Source organism: Pristis pectinata, chromosome 5 (assembly GCF_009764475.1).
Source record: "Pristis pectinata isolate sPriPec2 chromosome 5, sPriPec2.1.pri, whole genome shotgun sequence".
Lineage (NCBI taxonomy): Eukaryota > Metazoa > Chordata > Chondrichthyes > Rhinopristiformes > Pristidae > Pristis > Pristis pectinata.
Window position 1 is genome coordinate 64,862,113 of NC_067409.1, and position 25,605 is coordinate 64,887,717.

Here is a 25,605-nt window from a genome sequence, read left to right on the forward strand (position 1 = left end):
TATCTATGGTTAAACTATTGTTTAATTGCAACTTTTATTGTGAACAATGGCTATGAGCATCAATGATATGTCAGATGCAAATAAAATAGCTGTTCACACTGAACTTTGCCCCTGAAGTCTTCCAAGTGTAACAGGACACCTAAATGCCCATTTTATTGCAAATGTAATATTTGTACATATATAGACAATGCAGTTGTTATTCAAAAGTATTTTCAATGCAATCTTAGTGATTTGCCATATTTTTAATTCAAGCATCCATGTGCTGTGTCAACCTGGATAATTGCAGCAAATAAAATTAATGTCATATTACAAAGAATTCCCTGCCAAAATGTTAACATCACAATCTGCACTTTCTAACGAGTTTTTTTAAAAAAGAATTCCATTTTTAGGTTGTAGGCAACTGACATCTATTACCCATCCCTAGAATCCCCAAATGAATAAGTTGCTAGGCCACTTCAAAGTTAATTAAATCATATAGATCTGGAATTGAAATCATAATTTACAACCTTTACACTATGTCTATTTTTCTTTGAGAAACAAGTAAACAGCTAAATCCAGAATAATCTGAGGAAAAAAACATGGTCAGAGAAGGAAACACAAAGCCTGTGCAATGAGGACAATATGGGCCAAGGGAGACCATTTGAAAGATAAGGGGCTTTGCCTGCAATTCAACAGGCAATAAAACAATGCAACCGATGTTACAATGAAATGGACTAAATTGGTAGGAAAGTAAGTTGCATGCATGTTTTAAATGTTAAAAAAAAAGAAAATCCATGATATGAGAAAACAGTTATTTGCAGAGGAAAGCAAATATTGATTATTTGTTGATCTCTACTTTGGAATAAAAGGATAAACTGGCTGGGAGACGAGTGTAGTATTTAATGTGATTTACTTGTGTTACGGACTAGGTTACTATTGGTGAATGTCCCTTTAAGAGTGTGTGTGTGTGTGTGTGTGTGTGTGTGTGTGTGTGTGTGTGTGTGTGTGGTTACGACAACAGAAGATAAAGGATGTAATGACGTTTTTGAAGCAGTCAGAGGAGGAAATCAAAGTTCCCTTGTGGTTTCCTTTGAAGCCTATTCCTGTTTTTGGTGAACCCTTTTTGAAGGTGGTTATGGACTGTGTTACACCATTGCCAGAGGATTGGGATGAAGTAGATCATTTGCTTTTGTTTGCAGTGAGACAGTTAGTACAGGAATCCTTAGGTTTTGAATGTGTGTCTGGACATAGAGGAAAAGAAACTTTAAAATTGCCAGGAGAACAATGGGTTAATTTGCTGGACTCTGTTCAGAAATTTAAAAGCCTGTAGAAAGCCTGCCAGGTTGAAAGCATGATTGTTGTGACTGATAAGGGTCAGTTTAGACAAAGCAATGGAAGAACAAAACTGGAAAATAGAATTGAATTGAGAAACCTTGAAACAAAATTGGACCAGTTCCAATTGCAACAAGGTCAACACGTGAGAATTAATTTTGTTTGAAAATGGATAAAATGGAGTATAAACATGTGATATGTCACATGGAAGACAATCAGCCATGACTTTCCTGATGCTAAATGGGAGACATGTATCTTTACTAATCTGATATTCTGTAATTGTGTAGAATGATAGTTATTAACATATTACTAACTGTATGCACAGTTAATTTTTTTCCAGAAAAAAATTCTTTTTAGGTGGGAGGTGTGTTACAGACTAGGTTACTATTGGTGAATGTCCCTTTAAGATAGAGGTGTGTGGGGGCATGGTTACGACAACAGGAGATAAAGGACGTAATGACGTTGCGGGAGCGAAGCCTGTTAGTCTCTATCAATGAATGAAAAACAGTAACTGTGTCTGTCACTACAATCCACGCATGGAGTTTTGGAGTAATCTGGTGGAGTCCACTTTGTCGTTAACCTGCAGAGAGGAAACAGATATTTGTGTGGAAGCCACATCTCGGATGCCTTTTGGGGTGGCAGATACTTCGGAACAGAACAGTGGAGTTCACTTTGTTGTTGACCTGTAGAAGAAAACAATTTGAGAGCTTTTCGGGGTGAGGAAGATGCGGTGGAGTAGTCACTGCTGAGTAGACACTGAGGTGTCGTATGGGTTCCATCGTGGAACATTTGGATTCTTAATTACTCTATTTTCTCTCTACATCTATGTCTTATCTTCAGTCAATGGTGGTTTTGAAGAAGCCTTTGCTCACGTTTCACCTTACGGCTTGAACTGAACTTTGAAAACTATTCCTGGACTGGAGTTTGGGAATTTGCCACACATACACTACGAGTTAGTTTTGGGGTTAATGTTTAAGATTTAACATTTTACTTCTAACATTTTCACTTTTATTTTTTCTTATCATAAGTAGTTATTAATAAAGTAGTTTTAAACACTTATACATGACTTTTTGTTGCTGGTTCATAACACTTGGTTAGTATTTACTGGGCTAGCCATGCAGGATATATGCCACAGAAGCAGGCCATTCAGCTTAAACAGTACATCCAGTGGTTATGCTCCACACACTCCTCTCCTCAGTCTTCAGAAGTGGCTGGAAAGAACATTCAACTTATGAACTTAGGCCTAAATAAACAGGCAAAAGGGAACTTGAACAAAAAAAAAATCAAGAATCTTGGGAAAATTTAAAAAAATACAACCCAAGACCAGGGAGCAACTTTAGAGATTATTATCAATTTTCAATTTGCTGGAATAAGTGATAAGAGATCAATAGTACATTAAAACCCACTTTGCAAAAAACGATTTTTAAAAATTTACAGTTCATTCCATTTCTAAGTGTCCTGCTCAACCAATATCCTTAGAAAGCTAATTCAACATTTCAGTATTGTAGAAGTTATGAAACAGGCACAACTAGGCAAAATAGCAAATTGGATTTTAAATGTTTAGTAGCATTAATTTAAGTTTCAATGAAGGAACACAGTTAATATGCTAGATAATATGCAGAATATTACATTTATAATTAATCTACTAGATGGCATAGGAATAAATGTTTAAAAGATAAAAATTATACTCACCCACCCACAAAGCACAGGATATAAAACGCAAAGTAAAATATAGCAAAAGGTCCAAAAGTGACTAGAAAAAGAACGACACCAAGCATCCCCATCCCCATATGGAAACATCAGCCTGAAACAACAAAAAAACTGTAAGCAAGAATGCGGCGAGGATGTGAACACAAAAACATTTGTCAAATATGTTTGATGATTAAAAACTGAATTTGCAGCTTAAATAAGATAATAATGGGAAATCACAATCTAATTCACAAAATGAAACTAATGAAACCAAAATTTCACCAAGACAAGTTTAACATCTGGGACACAGCTTGCCTAATAACCAGTACCACGCATGGAACCTACTGTGGGCGATCAGAAAGAACAAATTTTTAACTACTGATTTCAATGGATGGAAAGATCAATTCACCTCAACTAAGTTTGATACTCCCGACATGAAATACACATGAAGCCTAGCTGGAAGCCTACACAAAGAAAAAAATGTTCTTCCAATCAACAGGTTTCTCTCACTAGTTCATCTGAAATGTACTTAACCTGACTCAATTCTGAAACTTTCCTTCCATATTATTTCAAAATACCTTGGCTACCTTTCAGGCACTTTCAATGTTTAGATTTACCCAACAAAAAAAAATCAGGTTCCATACTGGCCTACATTCCCCCAAAGATAAATGCATTTTTATATTAATAATATGGAAGGAAGGACAGGATTAACAAAATCCTGATATAAGACCCTTTGCTTTACATTAATGAGACTATATACCAATTAAATTCACAGCATGTTATAACATACTATTCAGCCCAAAACCGAAAACTTACTTGCTGGAATTATAATTCTACAGTAGCAAATAAATAAATATAGCATGATAACAGCAGCAATCAATATGAAGCAACCAGACACCCCTAAATAAAAACACAGCACTAATGGCCATATGTTAAGACTTAAAGCCCAAATCCCACAGACAAAAGTTTACAACTGGAAAAGGCAAATGTCTTGGCCTTTCTTAGGGATTAAACTCTGCCCTCATGTCCCAAAAAACACCTTGCAGAATACAAACCAATAATTAGGTCTCTGGCAGACAACTCTTAATTGTCAGGAGATGCATTCGAATTTAATGAGCATTAAATATTTGTAGTTCACTCTGATCTTGCAAATACTTTGAATGTAAAAATCAGATTAAAACTACCAAGATAATGAATGAAGATGCTTTCCTTCTATGTAAGTAGTTCACTACTTTTTAAAACCAAGACAGTTAAATGTTCCACCTTCTCAGAGACAGAGTTGACTGAAATGCTCTAAGCACAAGAACCCTTTGCCAATTCCTTGAATAGGAGCATCACCAGCTACCCTCCTCGGCCTGGCTCAATCCTACTTCAGCTGCACTCACTTCTTCCAAATCAGATGTATAGCACAAGGAAGCAGTATAGGTCCAAACTGTGCTTAGCTCTTTGTGGATAGTTCTTGTTTAAGTCCTACTCTGACCACTCCCCCATGTTTTTCTGGTTCAGTCATTGTATCAGTGCCACTTCCTGATGACAAAATGAATTCAAAAGTTTCATCACCTCCGCAACCAATTTCCACTCTGCTCACTTTCATCTAGTCCATCTGAGTTTCCCCCAACTTCACATGAATCTCAGGGTATAGGTTAATGACCACTCCCCACCACAAGCCCACAGGTTCCCAGCTACATTGAAAATACTTCCCCTAACCTTACCTCTCTAAGGACTTGTGTCCTAATCGTCATTAATGTTCTGAAAATGACACCAGTACATCCAATAGGTCTATTGTAGCGGTTGCTACCGCGAAATAAAACAAGATGCTAGTCGAAGGATTGTCAAACGAGAACTGGTTTATTTTCCGCCTTGTGCGGGCCTTTTAAGGGAGACTGTTCCCGCCCAATGCAACCGGCAATAACTTAAGTACTACATCATCAAGACTTTCCCGCGCGCAGGTTCTCCCCATCGCTCGGGAAGACTAGGCCCGCCGCCATCTTGGGCCTTGTCACTCCGACGCCACGCGACCCAACTGCCGAGCCGGTTCGGCTGACCAGACGGTGAGTCGCTACACAACTCCCCCTTCCCCCCAGAACCGGCGATACAGTCCCCAAGGTCCACGGGCTGCGCAGCCGCCGCTTAGGGGGTCGGCCTCTGCGTCGTGGCGTTGAAACCTCGACCGGTTGTTGCAGATCTAAATGGGCCGGTTGAGGTGGTCCGTCGTGAACACTGTTCCCTGCCCCCAACGTCCAAAATAAAGGTGGATCCATTATTCCGTATGACTCGGAATGGTCCCTCATATGGTCATTGCAACAGCACCCGAGGTGTGCCTCTGCGAACGAAAACAAACTTACAGTCTCGTAGTTCTTTGGGCTGGCAGGATGGGGCTTGACTGTGCCGCGAGGTGGGAATCGGGGCCAAGTTGCCAAGCTTCTCGCGCAGTCTTTGTAGGACCGCTGGGGCTGTTCCCCTTGGCTCGAAGGGCAGGTATGAAATCCCTGGGACAACTAGGGGCGCCCCGTACACAAGCTCAGCTGACGAAGTGCGGAGGTCTTCTTGGGGGCAGTGCGTATGCCGGGCAGGACCCAAAGCAGTTCGTCAACCCAGTTAGGACCCTTCAGGCGGGCCATCAAGGCTGATTTCAGATGGCGGTGAAAACGTTCCACCAACCTGTTTGATTGAGGATGGTAGGCCGTGGTGGTGTGCAGCTGCGTCCCTAGCAGGTTCACTAATGCAGCCAGAGACAAGTGAATTGGGTGCCTCTGTCCGAAGTGATGTGGGGGAACACCAAAATGTGAGACCCAAGTTGTGAGCAGTGCCCGGGCGCAGGAACCAGTCGTGATGCCAGTCAGGGGGGGGTTGCCTCTGGCCACCTCATGAACCGGTCCACGATGGTAAGGAGGTACGGGCTCCTCTGAAACTGGCAGAGGGTCGACGAGTATGTGATCGAACCTCCTATGGGTAGGCTCGAACTGCTGTGGCGGGACTTTGGTGTGTCGTTGGATTTTCAATGTCTGGCAGTGCGGACAAGTCCTGGCCCACTCACTGACCTGTTTGCGCAGGCCATGCCAGACAAACTTGCTGGCGACCAGTCGGACAGTTGATCTGATGGACGGTGCGCCAACCCATGTACCAAGTTGAAAACGCGTCTCCGCCAGGCTGCAGGGACTATAGGGCGGGGCTGACCTGTCGCGATGTCGCAAAGTAGGGTCTGCTGACCTAGACCAACAAGAAATCTCGGAGCTGCAGGCCCGAGACTGTGGTTCTGTAGCTGGGCAGCTCGTCGTCGGCTTGCTGTGCGTCAGCTAGGGCCGTGTAGTCGACACCCAAGGACAGGTTGTGGATGGTCGGTCTGGAAAGTGCATCAGCAACAACATTATCCTTTCCGGAGACATGTTGGATATCTGTTGTGAATTCGGAAATGTAGGATAAATGTCTCTGCTGACGAGCTGACCAGGGGTCGGAAACTTTGGAGAAGGCAAAGGCCTGCCTTCTAGAAAGTATCGGAAATGCCGGACCGCCAGATACAGCGCTAGAAGTTCCCGATCAAAAGCGCTGTATTTCAGTTCGGGTGGTCTAAGGTGCTTGCTGAAAAATGCCAAGGGTTGCCAGTGGCCTTCGATTAGCTGTTCCAGTACCCCACCCACCGCGGTGTTGGACACGTCCACTGTGAGGGCGGTTGGCACGTCTGTCCTAGGGTGTACAAGCATCATGGCGTCTGCCAGGGCGTCTTTGGCCTTAAGAAAGGCAGCCGCAGCCTCGTCAGTCCAGGTGATGTCCTTGCCTTACCAGCCAGCAGCGAGAACAGAGGGCGCATGATACGGGCTGCTGCAGGGATGAACCGATGGTAAAAGTTGACCATCCAAGGAATTCCTGTAGGCCTTTGACTGTGTCAGGGCGGGCAAAATGGCAGATAGCGTCTACCTTGGCAGGTAGGGTGTTGCCCTGTTGCTGGTGATTGTGTGGCCGAGGAAATCGATAGAGTCAAGTCCGAATTGGCACTTGGACGGGTTGATCGTGAGGCCGAAATCACGGAGACGGGAATACAGCTGGTGGAGGTGGGAAAGGTGTTCTTGGCGGTTACGGCTGGCGATCAGTATGTCTTCTAAATAAATGAACATGAAGTCCAGGTCTCGGCCTACCACGTCCATCAGCCGCTGGAAGGTCTGCGCGGCGTTCTTAAGGCCGAACGGCATTCGAAGAAATGCGAACAGGCCAAATGGGGTGATAACTGCAGTTTTGGGGACGTCATCCAGGTGGACCAGGATTTGGTGGTATCCCCAACGAGGTCCACTTTGGAAAAGATGCGGGCCCCGTGTAAGTTCGCTGCGAAGTCCTGGATGTGAGGGATGGGATAGCGGTCCGGGGTGGTGGCGTCATTCAGCCTGTGGTAGTCGCCGCAGGGCCTCCACCTCCGGTGGCTTTGGGGACCATGTGCAGCGGGGAGGCCAGGGGCTGTCTGACCTGCGAACAATCCCCAGCTCCTCCATGTGACGGAACTCTTCCTTTGCCAGGTGAAGCTTGTCTGGAGATAATCGTCGTGCTCAGGCATGAAGGGGTGGCCCTGTAGTAATGATGTGGTGTCGTACCCCATGTTTGGGCCTAAAATTTGTAAATGAAGGTGCCAAAATTGATGGGAATTCAGCTAGGAGCTTGGTGAAATCGTCACCAGAAATGGAAATGGAGTCCAGGCGTGGGGCTAGTAGGCTGATTTCCCAGGGGATAGGTCTGGAAAGCACTAGAGTGGACTAACCGCTTCCCTCGCAGGTCGACTAACAGGTTGTGGGCCCGAAGGAAATCGGCTCCTAGGAGTGGTCGGGCGACAGTGGCAAGGGTAAAGGTCCAGGTAAAACGGTTGCCGCCGAATTGCAATTGAAGTGTACGGGTGCCGAAAGACCGTATCGTTGTACTGTTGGCGGCATTGAGTACAGGACCTGGTGGTCTGTTACGAGTGTCGCGGCCGGTCGGGGGCAAAATACTGACCTCCGCTCCAGTATCAACGAGGAAATGCCGTCCAGATTTCTTGTCCTGAACGAATAGGAGGCTCTGTCGGCGGCCAGCCGCCGTAGCCATCAGCGGTGGCTGGCCCTGGCGTTTCCCTGAAACTTGCAGGGTGGGTGGCATCGACGGGCCTCCGCACCCCACTTCTGATGGTATAAACACAGCTGGGACTGGGCGAGGCGGGCGTTGGGCTCGCGGCCTGGTGATTTAGCCGACGGATGAACCGCTCTCGCGTTTGGCCTTCCACAGGACATCTGCTGGGCGGCTACCTCACAGGGGTTGCTGAAGTCGGCGTCAGCTAACAACAGGTGGATGTCATCGGGGAGCTGTTCGAGGAAGGCCTGTTTGAACATCAGGCATGGCTTGTGTCCCTCGGCCAATGCCAGCATCTCATTCATTAGGGCGGATGGGGATCTGTCCCCAGGCCGTCCAGATGAAGCAGGCGGGCGGTGCACTCACGACGGGAGAGGCCGAAGGTCCGAATCAAAGGGTCTTTGAAAGCCGGGTACTTATCTTCCTCCAGAGGTGACTGGATGAAGTCTCCGACCTGGGCGGCTGTCTCTTGGTCCAGAGAGCTAACCACATGGTAGTACTTCGTGGAGTCGGAGGTGATGTGCCAAAGGTGGAATTGCGCTTCGGCCTGGTCAAACCAGACGCTGGGCCGAAGTGTCCAAAAGGCGGGCAGCTTGAGGGCCACTGGTTGGCTGCTGCGTTATCGTCCATTGCGCGGGTCCAAAATCCATTTGGACCGTCGGGGTCACCAATGTAGCGGTTGCTACCGCAAAATAAAACAAGACACTAGTCGAAGGATTGTCAAACAAGAACTGGTTTATTTTCCCGCCTTGCGCTGGCCTTTTAAGGGAGACTGTTCCCGCCCAATACAACCGGCAATGACGTAAGTACTACGTCATCAAGTCTTTCCGCGTGTGAGTTCTCCCCGTCGCTCGGGAAAGACGAGGCCCGCCACCATCTTGGGCCTCGTCGCTCCGACGTCGCGCGACCCGACTGCCGAGCCGGTTCGCCTGACCGGACGGTGAGTCGCTACACTATTATATTTTCCTATGTTTTTCCTCAACCACACTGGCTTTATTTCCTGCAATTCTACTTTCGTCCCCTTTTCCTTCCAGAACAAGGATAGGATTACCTTGTTCTCCATCTTCTTCAATCTTCAGATTTACAACATATTATCTTCCACAATATCTGACAACTCCAACACATCACCACTGGTAATCTTCCTCTCTTTCATGTCAGCATTTCATTCCCTCCACAAATCTCTGGTCCACTCTGTCATCTCCACCAATAGCCATTTCTATTCTCTTCATGCTACTGCACTAAGTTCAATATGCACCTTTTTGCATCGCCCCTTCCCATCATGCAGAGATCAAAATAATCTCCCTGGGTGAAGCAGGAATTTATTTGTATTTCTTTCAATTTAATATAATACATTTAATGCCAGAAAACCAAAAACAGATTGCATAACATTCCATTCAGACTGCAAAGACAACCACAAGCTTCCAATTTCCTGTGTAGCAATGCCTACTGGAAGAGTGGTTGATTGCACCTACATTTAGTTCACTGCTGTCCAGCCCTGTTAAAAAATAGGGTCCTGGAACAAATCAGATCTTGATAATTGGAGAAGAACAATATTATACTAGAAGCTGATATACTTGTTTGCTAAAATTTTATGTGAGGAATTCATGATTACTAAATGTTAGTGTAGCTTCTCTTACTTACTCCTCAAATATGACTGCATTTACCAGCAGTGTAGTTTAAATATATGCTCTTTTAAAGACCAAGTGTATTACTTTTCTTATTAAACAAGCACCATCAAAAAAAGGATGTAATAAGAGTCTGCTTATCTAATAATTGAATAGTGCAGCTTCCTTTCATGCCTGAGAGAACTCAGCTATGTGGATGTACAAATTCAGAGAATAAAATAGATGTGGAAGGGATCAGTCAGGTGTCTACTCACGAGTTTTTTTTAAAGTTATTCATACAGCAAGCCTTATTGTCCTATAATAGAAGATAATTGTGCCTTTTGCCATTAGGGTTTTTTTTCCCCAAAATATAGACAAACATTCTTGTATCACTATCAAAATGGAGCTGGCTTGTTGCAAACACACACAAGTGTGGGAAATGAAGGTTTATTTCCCCAGCTAAAATGTATCCCACTATGAATGTGTGATCCTATTGAACCATTCTTTCACAATTTGAGTAACCCAAGTGAAATAGTGTTTGATCAACTGGAATTTAATTGAGAAATTATCACTTCTAATTTCAAAATTGTATCAAACAGCTGACATCAAAATTAGACAGAAAATGGAAAGCCGTGGCACTGTTTTCTCAGGCTGGGGAGTGGGGGGGGGGGGGGGGGTGGGGGAGTAGTGAGAATGATGATCAAAGCAGAAGCTGCAGTTGCTATGGTTTCACAACACTGAAATTTTACCTTAAAAGTAAGAAGTCTTCACAAGAGTTACTGCAGTCAGCAAGAGAGAGAACAGATCATTCACTCGCAGAGTGGGGCTGGAGTCAAGGAACTGAACAGTCATTCAACTGGGAGTTCTCTCTCATGGGTTCATTGGCAGTTGACCTAAGACACTCATCATATCTGCAGTGTTAAACTCACAGCAAGAATAGGTATGTGGCAGCTGTTACATTAAGACTACTTGATACATGAAGGTTTTTCCATAAGGAATTTGCTTCCCCCCCCCCCCCCCACCCCATTTACTAGAAATCCCTAGTCAGGATTTCTGTACTATTCTAAATGTACAAGGAGAGACCCCTGTCCTACACCTATCACTTTAATTCTCCAGTCTGACCTATCTGTGGCCTCCTATATTGTTTCAATTCGGAACAGCACATCATCTTCTAATTTGGCACATAACCTAACATTGTTGAATTCAGCAAATCTGAAGGTATAATCTGCCTTTCTAATCCTGTAAATTAGATTTCCAGCATTCAAGTTTTAGTTCTCCTCTCCTCTTTGTGGCATTTTCAGGCATGTCTTTATTACCTTTCACAAACACCTCTCCCTGATCTCCATCCTATCACAGATCTTCATTCTGGCTCTCTACTTTCCCCCCACTTTTGCTGCAACTTAAAACTTGTTCCATTTCTAATTTTTCCAAATTCTGAATAAAGGTCATCAACCCAAAACATCAATTCTGTTTCCCTCTCCACAGATGCTGTCTGACATGTTGAGTACTTCGTGTTTCCTGTTTTTATTTTAGACATTCACCATCTGCAGTTTTCACTTTCCGTTGGTTTCCTTTCATTACAAGGCCAAAAAGCCTTTCCATTTCAATCTGTAAATGTTTTGATTACTCTTATATAAAAACAGGAAATAATTTTGAAAAAGCATTTTTCTTTGAAAAAGAGACCATTGTGCACAATATTGGTCTCTTATACCCTAAAATCTATACTTGACAAGGATTTCTGTCACTACCACATTCACAGAAAATGTGTTTCCAGGTTCCCACTGTCCTGTTTCCTCATGTCCCTTCTGATTGTTCTACCAATGAGTTCAAATCTATGCCCCATACTTTAGCAAAGGAAGGCAAGTCCATACAATGCCAAGTTAATTCTCCTCGAAACTTCAAGTGCAATCACACCTTTTCTGTAATGTGGTGACCAGGAATATACATCTTGCTCAAGTTATTTTGTATACCATTCTAGCACAACTTCTCTGCTTTTATAGTTCTGGCCTCTGCCAACAAATGAAAGCATCCCCTGTACCTTTTTAATCACTTTACAAGTCTGTAGACATGTATACTAAGATACTTGTTCCTCCATTCATTTTAATCTGTTGCATTTGTTCCAACTATACATACTAATCCACCCCTTTCCTATTCAGCTATTTTCAAAGCAAAGTTGTGCATATTTGCTCAGTTAACCTTTCTCTCCTCCCAAGGGTTAGCAACCTCATTCTTCCTTAAAAGGTACTTAGACAGGTACATGGATATTAAAGGTTAGAGGGATATGGGCCAGACAGGAGCAAATGGGACTAACTCAGATGGGAATTTTGGTCAGCATGGACCAGTTGGGCTGAAGGGCCTGTTTCTGCGCTGTACAACTGATTTGATTGCACTTTGATTGCTTTATTTACCTACTCAAGATCACACAAGATGTTTGGATTTGTTCACCTTAGGATATTCTTTTCCTGCATACTGACCATTTTCACCTTCTGTAAGTGTAGAAGGCCTGCAGTGTCAAAAAATTAGCATGCCTCCATTCAAAAGTTGCTTTATCTCTGAAGCTAGCCCTTTTAAACTGGCCCAGAACTTCAGCAAGCATGATGTGCTACATATTGCAAATCTCAAAACAAAGCTTCCTACAAAAATCTAGGGTTACTTGTTTAGAGTGTTTCCCCTTTTCTGACAGCTACTGAAGTCAAGCATCAGTTCACAGGATCAGTGTCCAGCATCTGGGACAATGTTATTGGTAGCTCAGCCAACTTAGAATTCTCAAAGACAGCATACCATAGAGATCAATTTTTAGAAAGCTCATATTGCTTCACATTCCATTAAAATTCAATAATGCAAAAAAGCAAACATTTTCAGGATGTTTTACATTTAAAAAAAGTGCTTGATGAACTTTCATTCATGTCACTGTTTTTGTATGGAGGCTGCTAGAAAAATGCAGCTTGTGAAAGAGCACTGTTCAATACAGAAAACCTGAAACTCATGTGCAGAAATTTGCAAGTTCCTGTTTTTGTCAAAAAAATTGCAGCAAGAACAAATATCACAGCTCCAGGGACCTGGTCAATCCAGACCTTGGGTACTATCCATGACACACATAAGTTGTTCCCATGATGTGTTCTGGTTTCCTCCCACATCCCAAAGATGAGCTAGTTAGTTAATTGGTTATTGTAAATTACCATTATATAGGTTAATGGTTTAAAATTGAAAGCTGGACATGAGACAGAAGTTGTTACAGGTGTGTAGGGAAATAACAGAGTAAAACTAATGGAATTGCTGCCCAAGGAATCAGCATGGACCAGAAAAGCCAAAACAGTTGTTGGATTTGATTGTTTTAATTAGTTTTTTTTAAAAACATGTTTAATACACCTCAAGTGGCAGCACAAGGAATGGCTGCTTACTAGCTTATTGGTTCGTCCATCAGGTGAATGTGGTTTCTTCGTTGGTTGGTTTGGCCACAAGTATCTAATAGGTTTCCTGACTGGACTATTGTTAGCTAAAGAGTATCTCTTAGCTCAGGTATAAAAGGTGTCACTTTTTGTTACTCTCTCTCTTGCTCTTCTCCCCCCCCCCCCCCCCCCCCCCCCCCCCCCCCCCCCCCCCCCCCCCCCGGCCTGAGCTCATCTTTTGTTCCCTTTGTCTCAGCTCAAAGCCAGTGCATGTGCTCGGTGACTGTTTTTGTTTTAAACTTTTCCAATAAAACTTTGTGAAGCACCAAGCAAGTTGTTTTCAACTCATTCCTGGACTCCTGAAAGAACCTGTGGATTTGAAAATAACCAGATCCGACAGTTTTGGCGTAGTCGGCAAAGGATGGTTATGAAAAACAGTTTGAAAATTCCTCAGACAGAGAAGGTAAGAGTATCTTCCATTTCTGAACTGTTGGGGAGATCATCGGATTCTGCTTCAGTACACCATCTGAAGGAAGTTTAAGAGTGAGAAGAAAACTATTTTACCTTGCTATTTGAAATATTTCTGGTTGAAACTCTGTTGATAACTGCGATTAACACCTAAGTGAATAGTATTCATTGAGATTGAACTGAAGCAATGGCTGGAGTTAAGAAACAAACCACAGTATCTCCAACTGAGAGAGAACTGATAACTGGGAGTTTAAGTGCTTACCTGGATAAAGTATACCAATTTGATGTAATTAATGAAACAGTAACTCATTCCTGGACTCCTGAAAGAACCTGTGGATTCGAAAATAACTAGATCCAACACCGTCTTCTTCAGTGTGTCAAAGAGTCAGCTGTAGAGCACAGAAACAGGCTCTTCAACCCACCTTGTCCATGCCGACCAACTTACCTACCCAAGCTGGTCCCACTTGCCTGCATTTGGCCCATATCTCTTTAAACCTTTCCTATCCATGTACCTGCCCAATATTCTTTTAAATATTGTAATTTTACTCTCCATCAGCTTGTACCACATACCCACTAACCTGAAAAGTTGCCCCAGGCCCCCTTTAAGTTTATCACCTCACCCAAAATCTACACCTTTCAATATTACACTTCCCAACCCTAGGAAGACTAACCATTCACCTTATCTGTGCCCTAATGATTTTACACATCTCCACAAGGTCACTGCTCAGCCTTCTACACTCCAGGGTAAACAGCCCATCTAATCTTCTCTTACAACTCAAGCCTTCCAGTCCCAGTAACATCCTCCAGATACACCCTCACCAACATCCTGTACAGCTGTAACAAGACCATAAGACAAAGGAGCACAAGTCAGCCATTTGGCCCATCGAGTCTGCTCTGCCATTCTATCATGAGCTGATCCATTCTCCCATTAGCCCCACTCCCCTAGGAGTGGGACGTCCCACCTCTTGCACTCAATGCCTTGACCAACGAAGGCCTGGCTGTCAAATGTCTTCACCACCCTGTCTACCTGCATTGTCACTTCTCGGGAACTATGTACTTCTCCCTCAGGATTTTCTGATCTACAACACTCTTCAGCGCCCTGCCATTACTATGCACATCCTGCCTTGGTTCAATTTACCAAGATTCAACACCTTGCATTTACTGGGGTTAAATTCCATCTGCCATGCTTTGGCCCACTTTTCCAGTTGATCTGGATCTCATTGCAATCTTAGATAACCTTTACTATCATAGTAACCACTGAGTGGTCATAGGTTTCACCATCACTATATACACACACACATCAGGCTCCCAAACTTCAAAATTTCTCAGACATTATATACTGGCAGCAAGTTATAGACAAATAGATTTTTGGTATGGTTTCCTCCAGCATCATGTTTTTCATCTGAATTCCAGCAGCTGCAGTCCTTTGTTTCTTTGGCATGGTACAGTTGTTTCATCTCAAAAGTACAGCCAAATAGAAATTTATACAAAAAAAAAAATCACTCTACACCATGACCCCTTTCAGAATTGTAGCATACACATGGGAAGGTTAGTCTTGCACACATTACGAGAAAAAGCAGATATCAGTACCTTTTGAATTGAAATACATAACATCCACTACATTTGTTTTGTTAAATCAACATTTCTTATTTCTTCAAAGGGGTAGACTTTTTTAAAAAGTAAATCTGAACTGGCTGTTCCTAATTAGCCAATTTTTTTCCAATATAAAGAGGAAAAAATGAATAATAGGAAGAGCTGACTAGTTTCTCCTTTATTTTTCCTTTAGCAAAGTGTAATGATTTAATCCTAGTTAGAATTTCTGCATCCAATGATGCTTGAAAGATTGCTGTTCGAGCCTCCTCTATAATTTATTCAGAATTCTATAAGCCACTTCTAATTTTCTACTTTCATCATTTGTAACACAACTATCTTAACTGTGGTTATCCTGTTATCACATTTCCCACATTTATCCCCACAATATCTCTGGTTCAAACCAAGACAAGGTATTCATTTGGAATTCTCTACCCTAGAAAGCTGTGGAGGCTCAGTTATGTTCATTCAAAAGAGATTAATAGATTTCCAGATTCTAAAGGAATCAAGAGATATGGTCACGTGCTGGAAAATGGCACCAAGGCAGAAAATCAGCAATGACCTTGAAGCATGGCGAAGCAGGCTCAAAGGGCCAGGTAGCCCATTCTTCCTCCTACTTTGCATTTATATAAATTTCTCAATTATTTATCCTTGATTAATATTCCTGCCATAGTAGTTTGACCATAGTAGATCCTTTACAAGTATTCTTTACAGAAAATAGAATTGGGACTTGGACTTGAGCATAGCACTCTTTTGGATAAGTGGTTTATTAATGTTTCTGCCTCCTTTATGAAGCATTTGAACTCTATTTATCATGTGACCAAAAAGTTGTGTTTTAAACATTCGAAATGCTACTTCAACCATAGAAAGCCATGTCACAAGTGTTACTTTGCATGCTATTTTCTTGAACATCCCCCCCCCCCCATACAATACCCACTGCTTATAATCACTTGTTCCAGTGTTTAAACATTTCTCTTCATTGTTCAGTTACTCTATCAACTATCCTACTCTTAATGACTGGTCTTGAAGGAAGAATACAAACAATTCAAGCCAATTACAATCAATACAAAACTCTAGTGCAGGCCAAATTTAAAATATTCCATTACCCCTATTTGTGCAATCAAATTAAATAGTATCAAATCAGTCATGTGTACAAACCAACTAGTATACTTTAGAATTAAGATAGTGGCTCAACTTTACATCCAATAATTATATAGGTACATGAATAAACCAGCAGCTGACAAAAGACCAGTTCAAATTCTACCATACCAACTGACAAAATATTCAGAAATTATGCTAGTGTCAGTAAGAATGACGGCAGATGTTGCTATAAAAAAACTAGTTTGTAACATCTTTGAGGGAAGGGGATGGGGGTGGGGAATTCATTTTCCTAGCTGAGTAAAGAAACATGGCAAAGAATTAAACCCCAACTATATAGTTCTGCCATATCCAGTTGTGAACGATACACAGCTAACAGGGGGATAAGAACTGAGAGTGGTAGAAACACTGAGCATCTGTGAAGAGAAAATTAATGTTTCAGGTCTAAAAGCTGGAGCGGCAGAGGCTGAAGGGAGACCTGAGAGGTTTATAAGATTATGAGAGGCACAGAGTAGATAGCTGATATCCTTTCTCCCCCCCCCCCCCCCCCCCCAGGGTTGAGATATTAATACTAGAGGGCATGCACTTAAGGTGAGGGGACAAGTTCAAAGGAGATGTGTGGGGCAAGGGTTTTATATATATTACACACACACAATGGTGGGTGCCCAAAATGTGCTGCCAGCGGTGGTGGTGGAAGCAAATACGATAGTAGGTGTTTAAGAGGCTTTTGGATATGGACATTGTGTAGAGAGAAGGGATTAGCTTAGTTAGGCATTTAATTTTTGTTTAATTAGCTCAGCACAACATCATGGGCTGAAGGGCCTGTTTCTATGCTGTACCATTCCAATGTTCTAACCCTTCATTAGAACAAAAAAAAACAAGTTAGTTTTAAACTGAAGAGGGTGAGGAAAGGATGGCTGGGGGCAGGGGGTGGGTGGAAAAGAAAATATTCATATGAACACCACTAAAAATCGATAAATCTTCAACTAAAACCAGAAGTGCATGATCCACCTCAGTCTCAAGCTCTATAAATCACTGAAATGGCCTTCAGGCAATCCATACAATGCAAAGTAACAGAAGGTTTTTGGCCTCAACTGCTTTCCACAATGATGACTGCTTGTACTACAGAACCAGTTGTGCCTCTTGGCAACTTCTTCCTGTGTTTAAAACACAATGCATTACATTTGAAATGTTAGTAACATACGTGCAGGAAGATTAGGACAAATCCAACCTAATTAACTGCAACCCAATGTTCAAAATGATGGGAGTATGTTGGAGATAGTCCTATCAAATAACTTGCATACCAATAAACAAATCCGTGGGCAGTTTCAGTTCTACCAGTTCCACTAGGTTGTAGACATTATTACAACCAAATACCACAACATAATTGATTTCCAGAGGCAAGATGATGGCTTCCCCTACATTAAGTAAATGGCCAAGGAAGTCTGATAAAACTGTAGTACATGATATTTAAGGTGAAAACACTCCATTGGCTGGAGTTCGCACAATGGAAGCTAGATGGGTCTGTTGATCACCAAAATGTCAAAGCAAAAGTTCCTCATAGCAGTGTCCTTGGACCAACCCTTTTCAACTGGCCGGCCAATGACATTCTTAAATCTGTTGACAGATCAAGTTCCTGTTGCAACTCCTTAGATAATGAATCAGTTCATGCCCACTAGCGCAAGATAATATTCAAACTTAGACTGATTGAGACCAATAAACAATACAAGTATCAACATTAGCCATTTCCAACAAGAGTTAGCAAATACCTCCACATTTGGCATTGAATAGCATCCCCTAGCCATAACCAAATTACAAATATACAAGCACTAGGAGGTCATACAACTTTATGCAAGAACAATCTATGAGATCCAACTTCCCCCTCCTTAGCCCTGAATATCTTTCCTCAACTTCTCATCCAGCTCCCTTTTGAACACACAATTGATTCTGCCTCAAACTACCTCTGACAATGCATTCTAGATCTCGCATTTGCTGTGAAGAAAAAGATTTCTTCATTCTACTTGTACTTGACCTTCCAACAAGTGAGTTTGTATGTTCTCCCATGTCTGCATGGGTTTCCTCCGGGTGCTCCGGTTTCCTCCCACATTCTAAAGACTTACGGGTAGGTTAATATGGGGGTTTAATTTAAAGTGGGCGATGCGGACTCGATGGGCCGGAAGGGCCTGTTACCACGCTGTAAATGAAATTTAAAACTAATTTATTCCTCTATTATCTAGACCTTTCATGATTTTCAATTAGCCCTAACAAATCCCCTCTTAATCTCTTCCGACCAAATGGAGAACCATCCCAGCTTCTTCAGTCTATTCACATGACAAAGTTCCTCATCCCTGGAATTATTCCAGTAAATAACTTCTGCACACTGAAGCCTTTCTTTCCTCAAGTGTGATGCTCAAGACTGGACAATATCCCAGGTGTGACCTAGCCAGTGTTTTATAAAAAAAACCATGACTTCAAAAACTGGGAAAGAACTGCAGGTGCTGGAAATATTCAGGTCAGTGATTTTTGGTCAAGAAATGACCAATTAATTCCTTGCTGTTTTTGATACATACGAACCAAACTGCTTTATACTTTGGATAGTCATTTGTGAAATGAAAACAGAGTTCCATTTCACTTCAATTTATTCCATTTTTAAAAAAATATTAAATAGTTTGAGCAGATAGCTAGAATGCATTTCATTATTCAATCTTGAAAGATTTCATGTCAACACTATCAAGAGCAGAGTATAAAAATGGTATTTAGCATCATAAAAATGGTATTTAACATTTTAAAAAAATTATACCCTCTGATTCAATTGTCTGACCAACAATGATTGTCCAGAGAATTGTTTCTACTGGTGTTTAAGAGTTTCCCATGCCAACAAGTTACATTAAACTTCACAATACCAATGTAAACTGCAAGCTATGTTTGGTAACATCTGCCCAACAGCATTGATTGAAAAGGTTCAATCTGAAATAACATTTCCAGACACTCAATTTTTACTTTATAAACTATGAACTTAAAATAACCATTTTTGATAAAAACATTACAAATTAAGTGTTTTCAATGTGGACAACTGAAGAAGTTTTTCCAGTCAAAAACTAAATCTGATAGAGTTGTGCGACGCAACTCAAGTTTTAATGCAATTGAGTAGTGATATAAAATTCCACCACTTAGTCTACAGCCTGGCATTAATGCCAAGTTGCCAGTCATCAAGCAGAACTGAATGGCACAGTCAAAAGGAAATATGGAAATATCTGAAGACTCACTTTTCACAGCTTCTTCAGGTTACACCAAAATAATTTAAAGCCAGCCAAGTACCTTTGAAGTGTAAAAACTGCAGGGAATTGTCATTGTCTCTTGGCCAGGTTGTTAAACCAAGGCTCTCTCAAATGGATGTAAATGATTCCATAAAATTTTTCCCCAAAAGAGCAGTTATCCCCAGAAGCTCGGCCAATCTTGATTCCTCAATGAAATATTACTGAAACAGGTCATCCCATCAATTTACATCATGTGGGAGCATGATGCAAATTGACTGCAATATCACAATAGTGAATATACTTCCAAAGCACTTTACAAACTAATCACTTCTGGGCATTCCAAAAGAAACACTAAAGGCACTAATTACATTAATAGTCTTCCATGTTTTCCTGCTGTTGCCCTACTAGACACCTTAGAATATTCAGCAAAGCAGTTACAAATTACTACAGGATTGTTCTAACTTAAATGTTTTAGTTATGTCAAAAAGGGCTACTTAAAGACAAGTTTCAGGTTCAGGTATTTTCCTTTCTTCTACCAATTTCAAATTAGACAAAACCTATAATTAGATACCAAAGTAGTTAGGCCAATAATATTGTAGTATATGGAAATGATTATATTTGGAGTATTTTTCAGCTGAATGCAAATCTAATGAAATTATAAACAGTAGAAGATTTTCAAAGATTTTTCCCCCACAGTGCTCAACAAAAGTATATTCTAGTTAAAGCAAGAACAGCAAGGGTGGAGAGAGCCAGCCTTGGATAACTAAGGAAATAAAAGGAGGCATTAAGCTAAAAGCTCATGCATACAAAGGTGCCAACAGTAGTGGGAAACTGGAAGATTCGGAAAATTTTAAGAAAGCAACAAAGAGCCACTAAGCAAGCAATAAGGGAAGATAGATTTTGAAAGTAAACTAGTACAGAATCTAAAAACAGATAGTAAAAGTGTATTATATAAAGCAGAAAAAGGGTGGCTAAAGTGAACATAGGTCCCTCGGAAGAGGGAATTAATATTGGGTAATGTGGAAGTAGCCGGGGCCTTGAACAACTATTTTGTGTTGGTCTTTACAGTGGAGGACACCTTTAACATGTCAAAGAGATGTTTATGGATGTGATGGGAGGTGAGGACCTTGATACAATCACTGTCACTAAAGAGGTAGTGACGAGCAAGCTAGTGGGCCTAAAGGTAGATAAGTCCACTGGTCCTGATGGGATGCATCCAGGATACCAACAGAAATGGCAAAAGTTATAGTGAGGCGTTTGTGATAATTTACCAAAATTCTCTGGACTCTGGGTAGGTCCCGGCAGATTGGAAGACAGCGAATGTCACACCACTGTTTAAAAAAGGATGTAGACAAAAGGCAGGTAACTATAGGCCGGTTAGCTTGTCTATAGTCAGGAAAATGATTGAAGCTATCATTAAGGAAGAAATAGCGAGGCATCTAGATAGAAGTGGTTGAATTAGGCAGACACAGCATGGATTCAGGAAGGGCAGGTCCTGATTGATAAACTTACTGGAGTTCTTTGAGGACATAATGAGCACAGTGGATGGAGGGGAACAGGTGGGTGTTGTATACTTGGATTTCCAGAAGGTGTTTGATAAAAGACGCACACATAAGATAAGGATACATGGAGTTGGGGGTAAGGTATTAGCATGGATAGAGGATTGGTTAACCAATAGAAGGCAGAGAGTTGGGATAAATGGGCGTCTCTCTGGTTGGCAATCAATGGTGAGCAGGGTGCCACAGGGGTCAGTGCTGGGACTGCAGCTATTCACGAAATGCATTAATGATTTGGAAGAGGTGACCGAGTGTAGCGTATCCAAGTTTTCTGATGACACTAAATTGAGTGGAAAAGCAAATTGTACAGAGGATGCAGAGAGTCTGCAGAGATAGATAGGTTAAGTGAGTGGACAAGGGTCAGGCAGATGGAGTACGATGTTGGTAAATGCAAGGTCATCAACTTTGAAAGGAAAAATAGATCAGATTATCATTTAAATGGTGAAAGATTACAGCACGCTGTTGTGCAGAGTGACTTGTAATTCATGCACAAGCACTCCCAAAAAGGTTGGTTTGTAGGTGCAACAGGTTATCAAGGCGGCAAAAGGAAGTTGGCCTTCATTGCCAGAGGAATTGAACTTAAGAGCAGGGAGGTTATGCAACTGTACAGGGAACTGGTGAGACCACACCTGGAGTACTGTGTGCAGTTCTGGTCTCCTTACTTGATGAAGGATATACTGGGTTTGGAAGTGGTGCAGAGGAGGTTCACCAAGTGATTCCAGGGGTGAGGGGGGTTAGCCTATGAGGAGAGAGTGAGTCACCTGGGACTACACTTGCTGGAATTCAGAATGAGAGGGGATCTTATAGAAACATAAAATTATGAAAAGGATAGATAAACTAAAGACAGGAGAGACTAGAACTAGAGGACATAGCCTCAAGATTCAGGGGAATAGATTTAGAATGGAGATGAGGAGAAACTGCTTTTCCCAGAGAGTAGTGAATCTGTGGAATTCTCTGCCCAGGGAAGCAGTAGAGGCTACCTCGTTAAACATATTTAAGATACAGTTAGATAGATTTTTGCATAGTAGGGGAATTAAGGGTTTTGGGGAAAGGCAGATAGGTGGATCCGAGTCCATGGCCAAATCAGCCATAATCTTATTGAATGGCAGAGCAGGTTTGATGGGCCAGATGGCCTACTCACATTTCTTCTGTTATGTTCTTATTTCCCTGTAAGCTATCATCATCAGGCATATGCCAATTAACACCTCTTCTGATCACCCACCTACGTCAGCCAATTAATTTACAGATCTGCATATCTTTGGGATGTGAAAGGAAACCAAAGCACGAGAAAACCAGAAACCTATGACAGGCAGAATGTGCAAACTCTATACAGGCAGATCAGAATCCAAACCAAATCACTAGAACTACAAGACAGGAGCACCACCTAAAATATCACTGTTACTACTTGGATAGTGGGCATGGTTGAGACACAGGTTCGAAATAAATGTTTTACATCAATCTTCCCTGGAGAAACATTTGCTAAAAGGAAAAATCTTAAAGCATTGGCAGTCTTCAAAATAAGTCATTGACCTAGATGGGACAGATGCCCAATTACCTCAGGGAGCAAAGTTGGAAACTTTGAAAACGCTGTGGTCACAACCTTTCAATTTTCCTACATTATTAGGATAGTGATAAAGAGTGGAGGATTAAATGTTCCACTCTTTTTAATATGGAGATGGGATAAACTGTGCAGCTGGAAGACAAAGAAATACCTATAGAAATAATCTGAGACAAATGAATTGGCTTTTACAAAACCATAGCAATAAATTGTCTGACTTTCATTTGAGGCTTTGTTTGGCTGGTAAATCAGGTTTGTTGAAGCAGCTCTGGAGACACACGATGATACAGATTTGTGCTGCGCATATGCATTTTCAAAAGGTTTGCTAGTCATTCTCTGATGAAATTACCTTAGCAAAGTTAAAGCCTCTCATTAGGTTGCACACAAATTGGTTAGTGAACATAGTAGTGGTGATACAAGTTTTTCAGCTAGAGAAAGTGAAAGGAATATTATCACCCAGGGATGAATTCAAAGCTCATGACTTGCACTTGGGTATAGAGAATACACCTTAAGTTTCAATGTATAATTGATAAACAAGGATAATAACTGATTGCCTGGCTTACAGCAGTTTAATAAGGTACATGCTACCACCTTCTCACATGAAACATGGAATGGATTTACTAGTGGGTTTGTCATTGTTAAATAATACATGATAACAGAGAGAATAGAAGAGGCACTATGGACTAATGGTAAATTTTAATAAAGGTGCAAGAGAAAGCTTGACAATTAACACCTTTCCTGTGAAATGTCAAGGATCAGTAGTGGGAAAGAAATTAAAAACTGGTCATTTGTCAATTGGAGCAATGTGCTCTATCCAGCAAACTTTCAGAGATTTACCAGACCAATAACAGGGACGACAGACTTCAGTTATGTGGAGAAATTGAAGCTGCAGGAAAGCAGAAAAGGTGATTTGATAGCTTAAAATCATTTTGGGTTTTATGGAGGACAGACAATCTCAAGTGGCAGAAGGTATAATTAGAGGACAGATGTGATAGGTAAAATAAAAAGATACCAGCTATTATTAAAAATTACAGCAAACTGCAATCTGGAATCCATTAACCAGAGTCGTCGAGGATCCATCCCAATAGTACCGTTCAAAGGTGAAATTGATATGTGCTTAATTTGGAGCAGCAGTGGGGGTAATAGGAGTTTATGGGGCTTTGGGGAAATGGGTACTTGTTTTGGTAGAGCTAGCCAGTTTAATTTTCAAAGTAGCAGTGAGAGTAACACTGCTGGCATAAAGGTAACCAGAGAAGTTCAAAACGAGAGTTGCAAACATGCATATTTTGATCATTAATTTCATATTCCCTACCACTGGCTGCTGTTCAGTAACAATATCTGAAATTACAAACAACACTTTTTCGAAAACTGAGTAAAATGAAAAACAAATTGCATGCATCTTTTTTTATGCTCCTATAAATATTTGTATATTTTCCAGCTCACCACAAGTAACCCATTTTGAAACAGTTTCTCTGGTACTGACCAATTCATTGTATTAAGTAGTTCTAAAATCATTTGTTTTGGTGAACCAATGGCCATCAACAGAGGTGAAAAATAATTTTCCTCCCACACCACCCAAAAATCCTATACCAGCTACACTGCCTTCATATTACAAGGATAACCATATTTGCTTGTAACTTGATCTCAACTGATAATTCTTCTTAATGCATTAGAATTTTTTTAACCTGACTTATGCCTAAATTGTTAAAAACATTAACGTAATACACCCACGTTAGACTTTTGTCTACAGCTCCACCTTCCATACTATAATTCCAAGCAAACTTATCAAACTCAGAGACCCAGGACTTAACACCTCCCTTTGCAGTCTGTTGGCCAGGAAGTCAAGGATCCAGTTGCAATCAGTAAGGATAGGCAGCGACACCTTCACTATGATTATTCTCAACACTGGTGCCCCACAAGGCTGCATCTTCAGCCCCCTACTCCCTATAAACTCATGACTGGGTGGCCAGATTCTGCTCTAACTCCATTTACAAGTTTGTAGATGTACCACCATAGAAGGCCGTATCTCAAATAACCATGAGTTGGAGTACAGGAAGGAGATAGAGAGCTTAGTGGAATGGTGTCATGACAACAACCTTTCCCTCAATGTCAGCAAAACAAAAGAGCTGGTCATCGACTTCAGAAAGGGGGCAGTTCACATGTACCTATCTACATGAACAATGCTGAGGTCGAGAGGGTTGAGAGCTTCAAGTTCCTTGGAGTGAACGTCACCAATAGCCCATCCTTCTCCAACCACGTAGATGCCATGGCTAAGAATGCTCACCAGCACCTCTACTTCCTCAGGAGGCTAAGGAAATTTGGCATGTCCCCTTTGACACTCACCAATTTTTAAAAATCAATGCATCATAGAAAGCATCCTATCTGGATGCATCATGGCTTGGTATGGCAACTGCTCTACCCATGACCGTAAAGAAACTGCAGAGAGTTGTGGACGCAGCTCAGCACATCACTGAAACCAGTTTCCCCTTCATGCTGCCTCATTAAAGTAGCCAGCTTAATCAAAGACCCCACCCACCTTGGACATTCTCTCTTTTCCCATAAGGCAAAAGATACAAAAGCCTGAAAACATGTACCACCAGATTCAAGGACAGCTTCTATCCCGCTGTTAGAAGACTATTGAATGGTTCCCTAGCATGACAAGATGGACTCTTGAGCTCAACCTACCTTATGACCATAGATTTTATTCTCTACCTGCACTGCACTCTGTAGCTGTGACTTTATTCTGCATTCTGTATTGTTTTACCTTGCACTACCTCCATTCACTGTATATTGAATTGATCTGTATGAACGGTATGCAAGATGAGTTTTTCCACTGTACTTCAATACAAGTGACAATAAACTAATCCCAAATGTTCATCATAACTTAAAGGTATGTCCAGTTACATGGTTATTCAGCAAATACACAACTGTGAAAATATAATATTACAAAGAAAATTTGTACAGTTTACATTCTAGTGAAAAGGGCAAAAAGTCATTAAT

General features: G+C 41.6%; 1 protein-coding gene across 3 annotated transcripts in view; it reads right to left on the reverse strand.

Moving 5' to 3' along the window:
• The window catches only part of snx13 (sorting nexin 13), a 123,519-nt gene that overhangs the window by 84,905 nt on the left and 13,009 nt on the right, over positions 1-25,605 (reverse strand). For all 3 annotated transcript variants that reach the window (XM_052016409.1, XM_052016408.1, XM_052016407.1), the window contains one exon: positions 3,004-3,115. In XM_052016409.1, coding sequence (XP_051872369.1) covers positions 3,004-3,101 — 98 coding nt within the window. In that variant the 5' untranslated portion in view covers positions 3,102-3,115. The remainder of the gene's footprint in view (positions 1-3,003; positions 3,116-25,605) is intronic.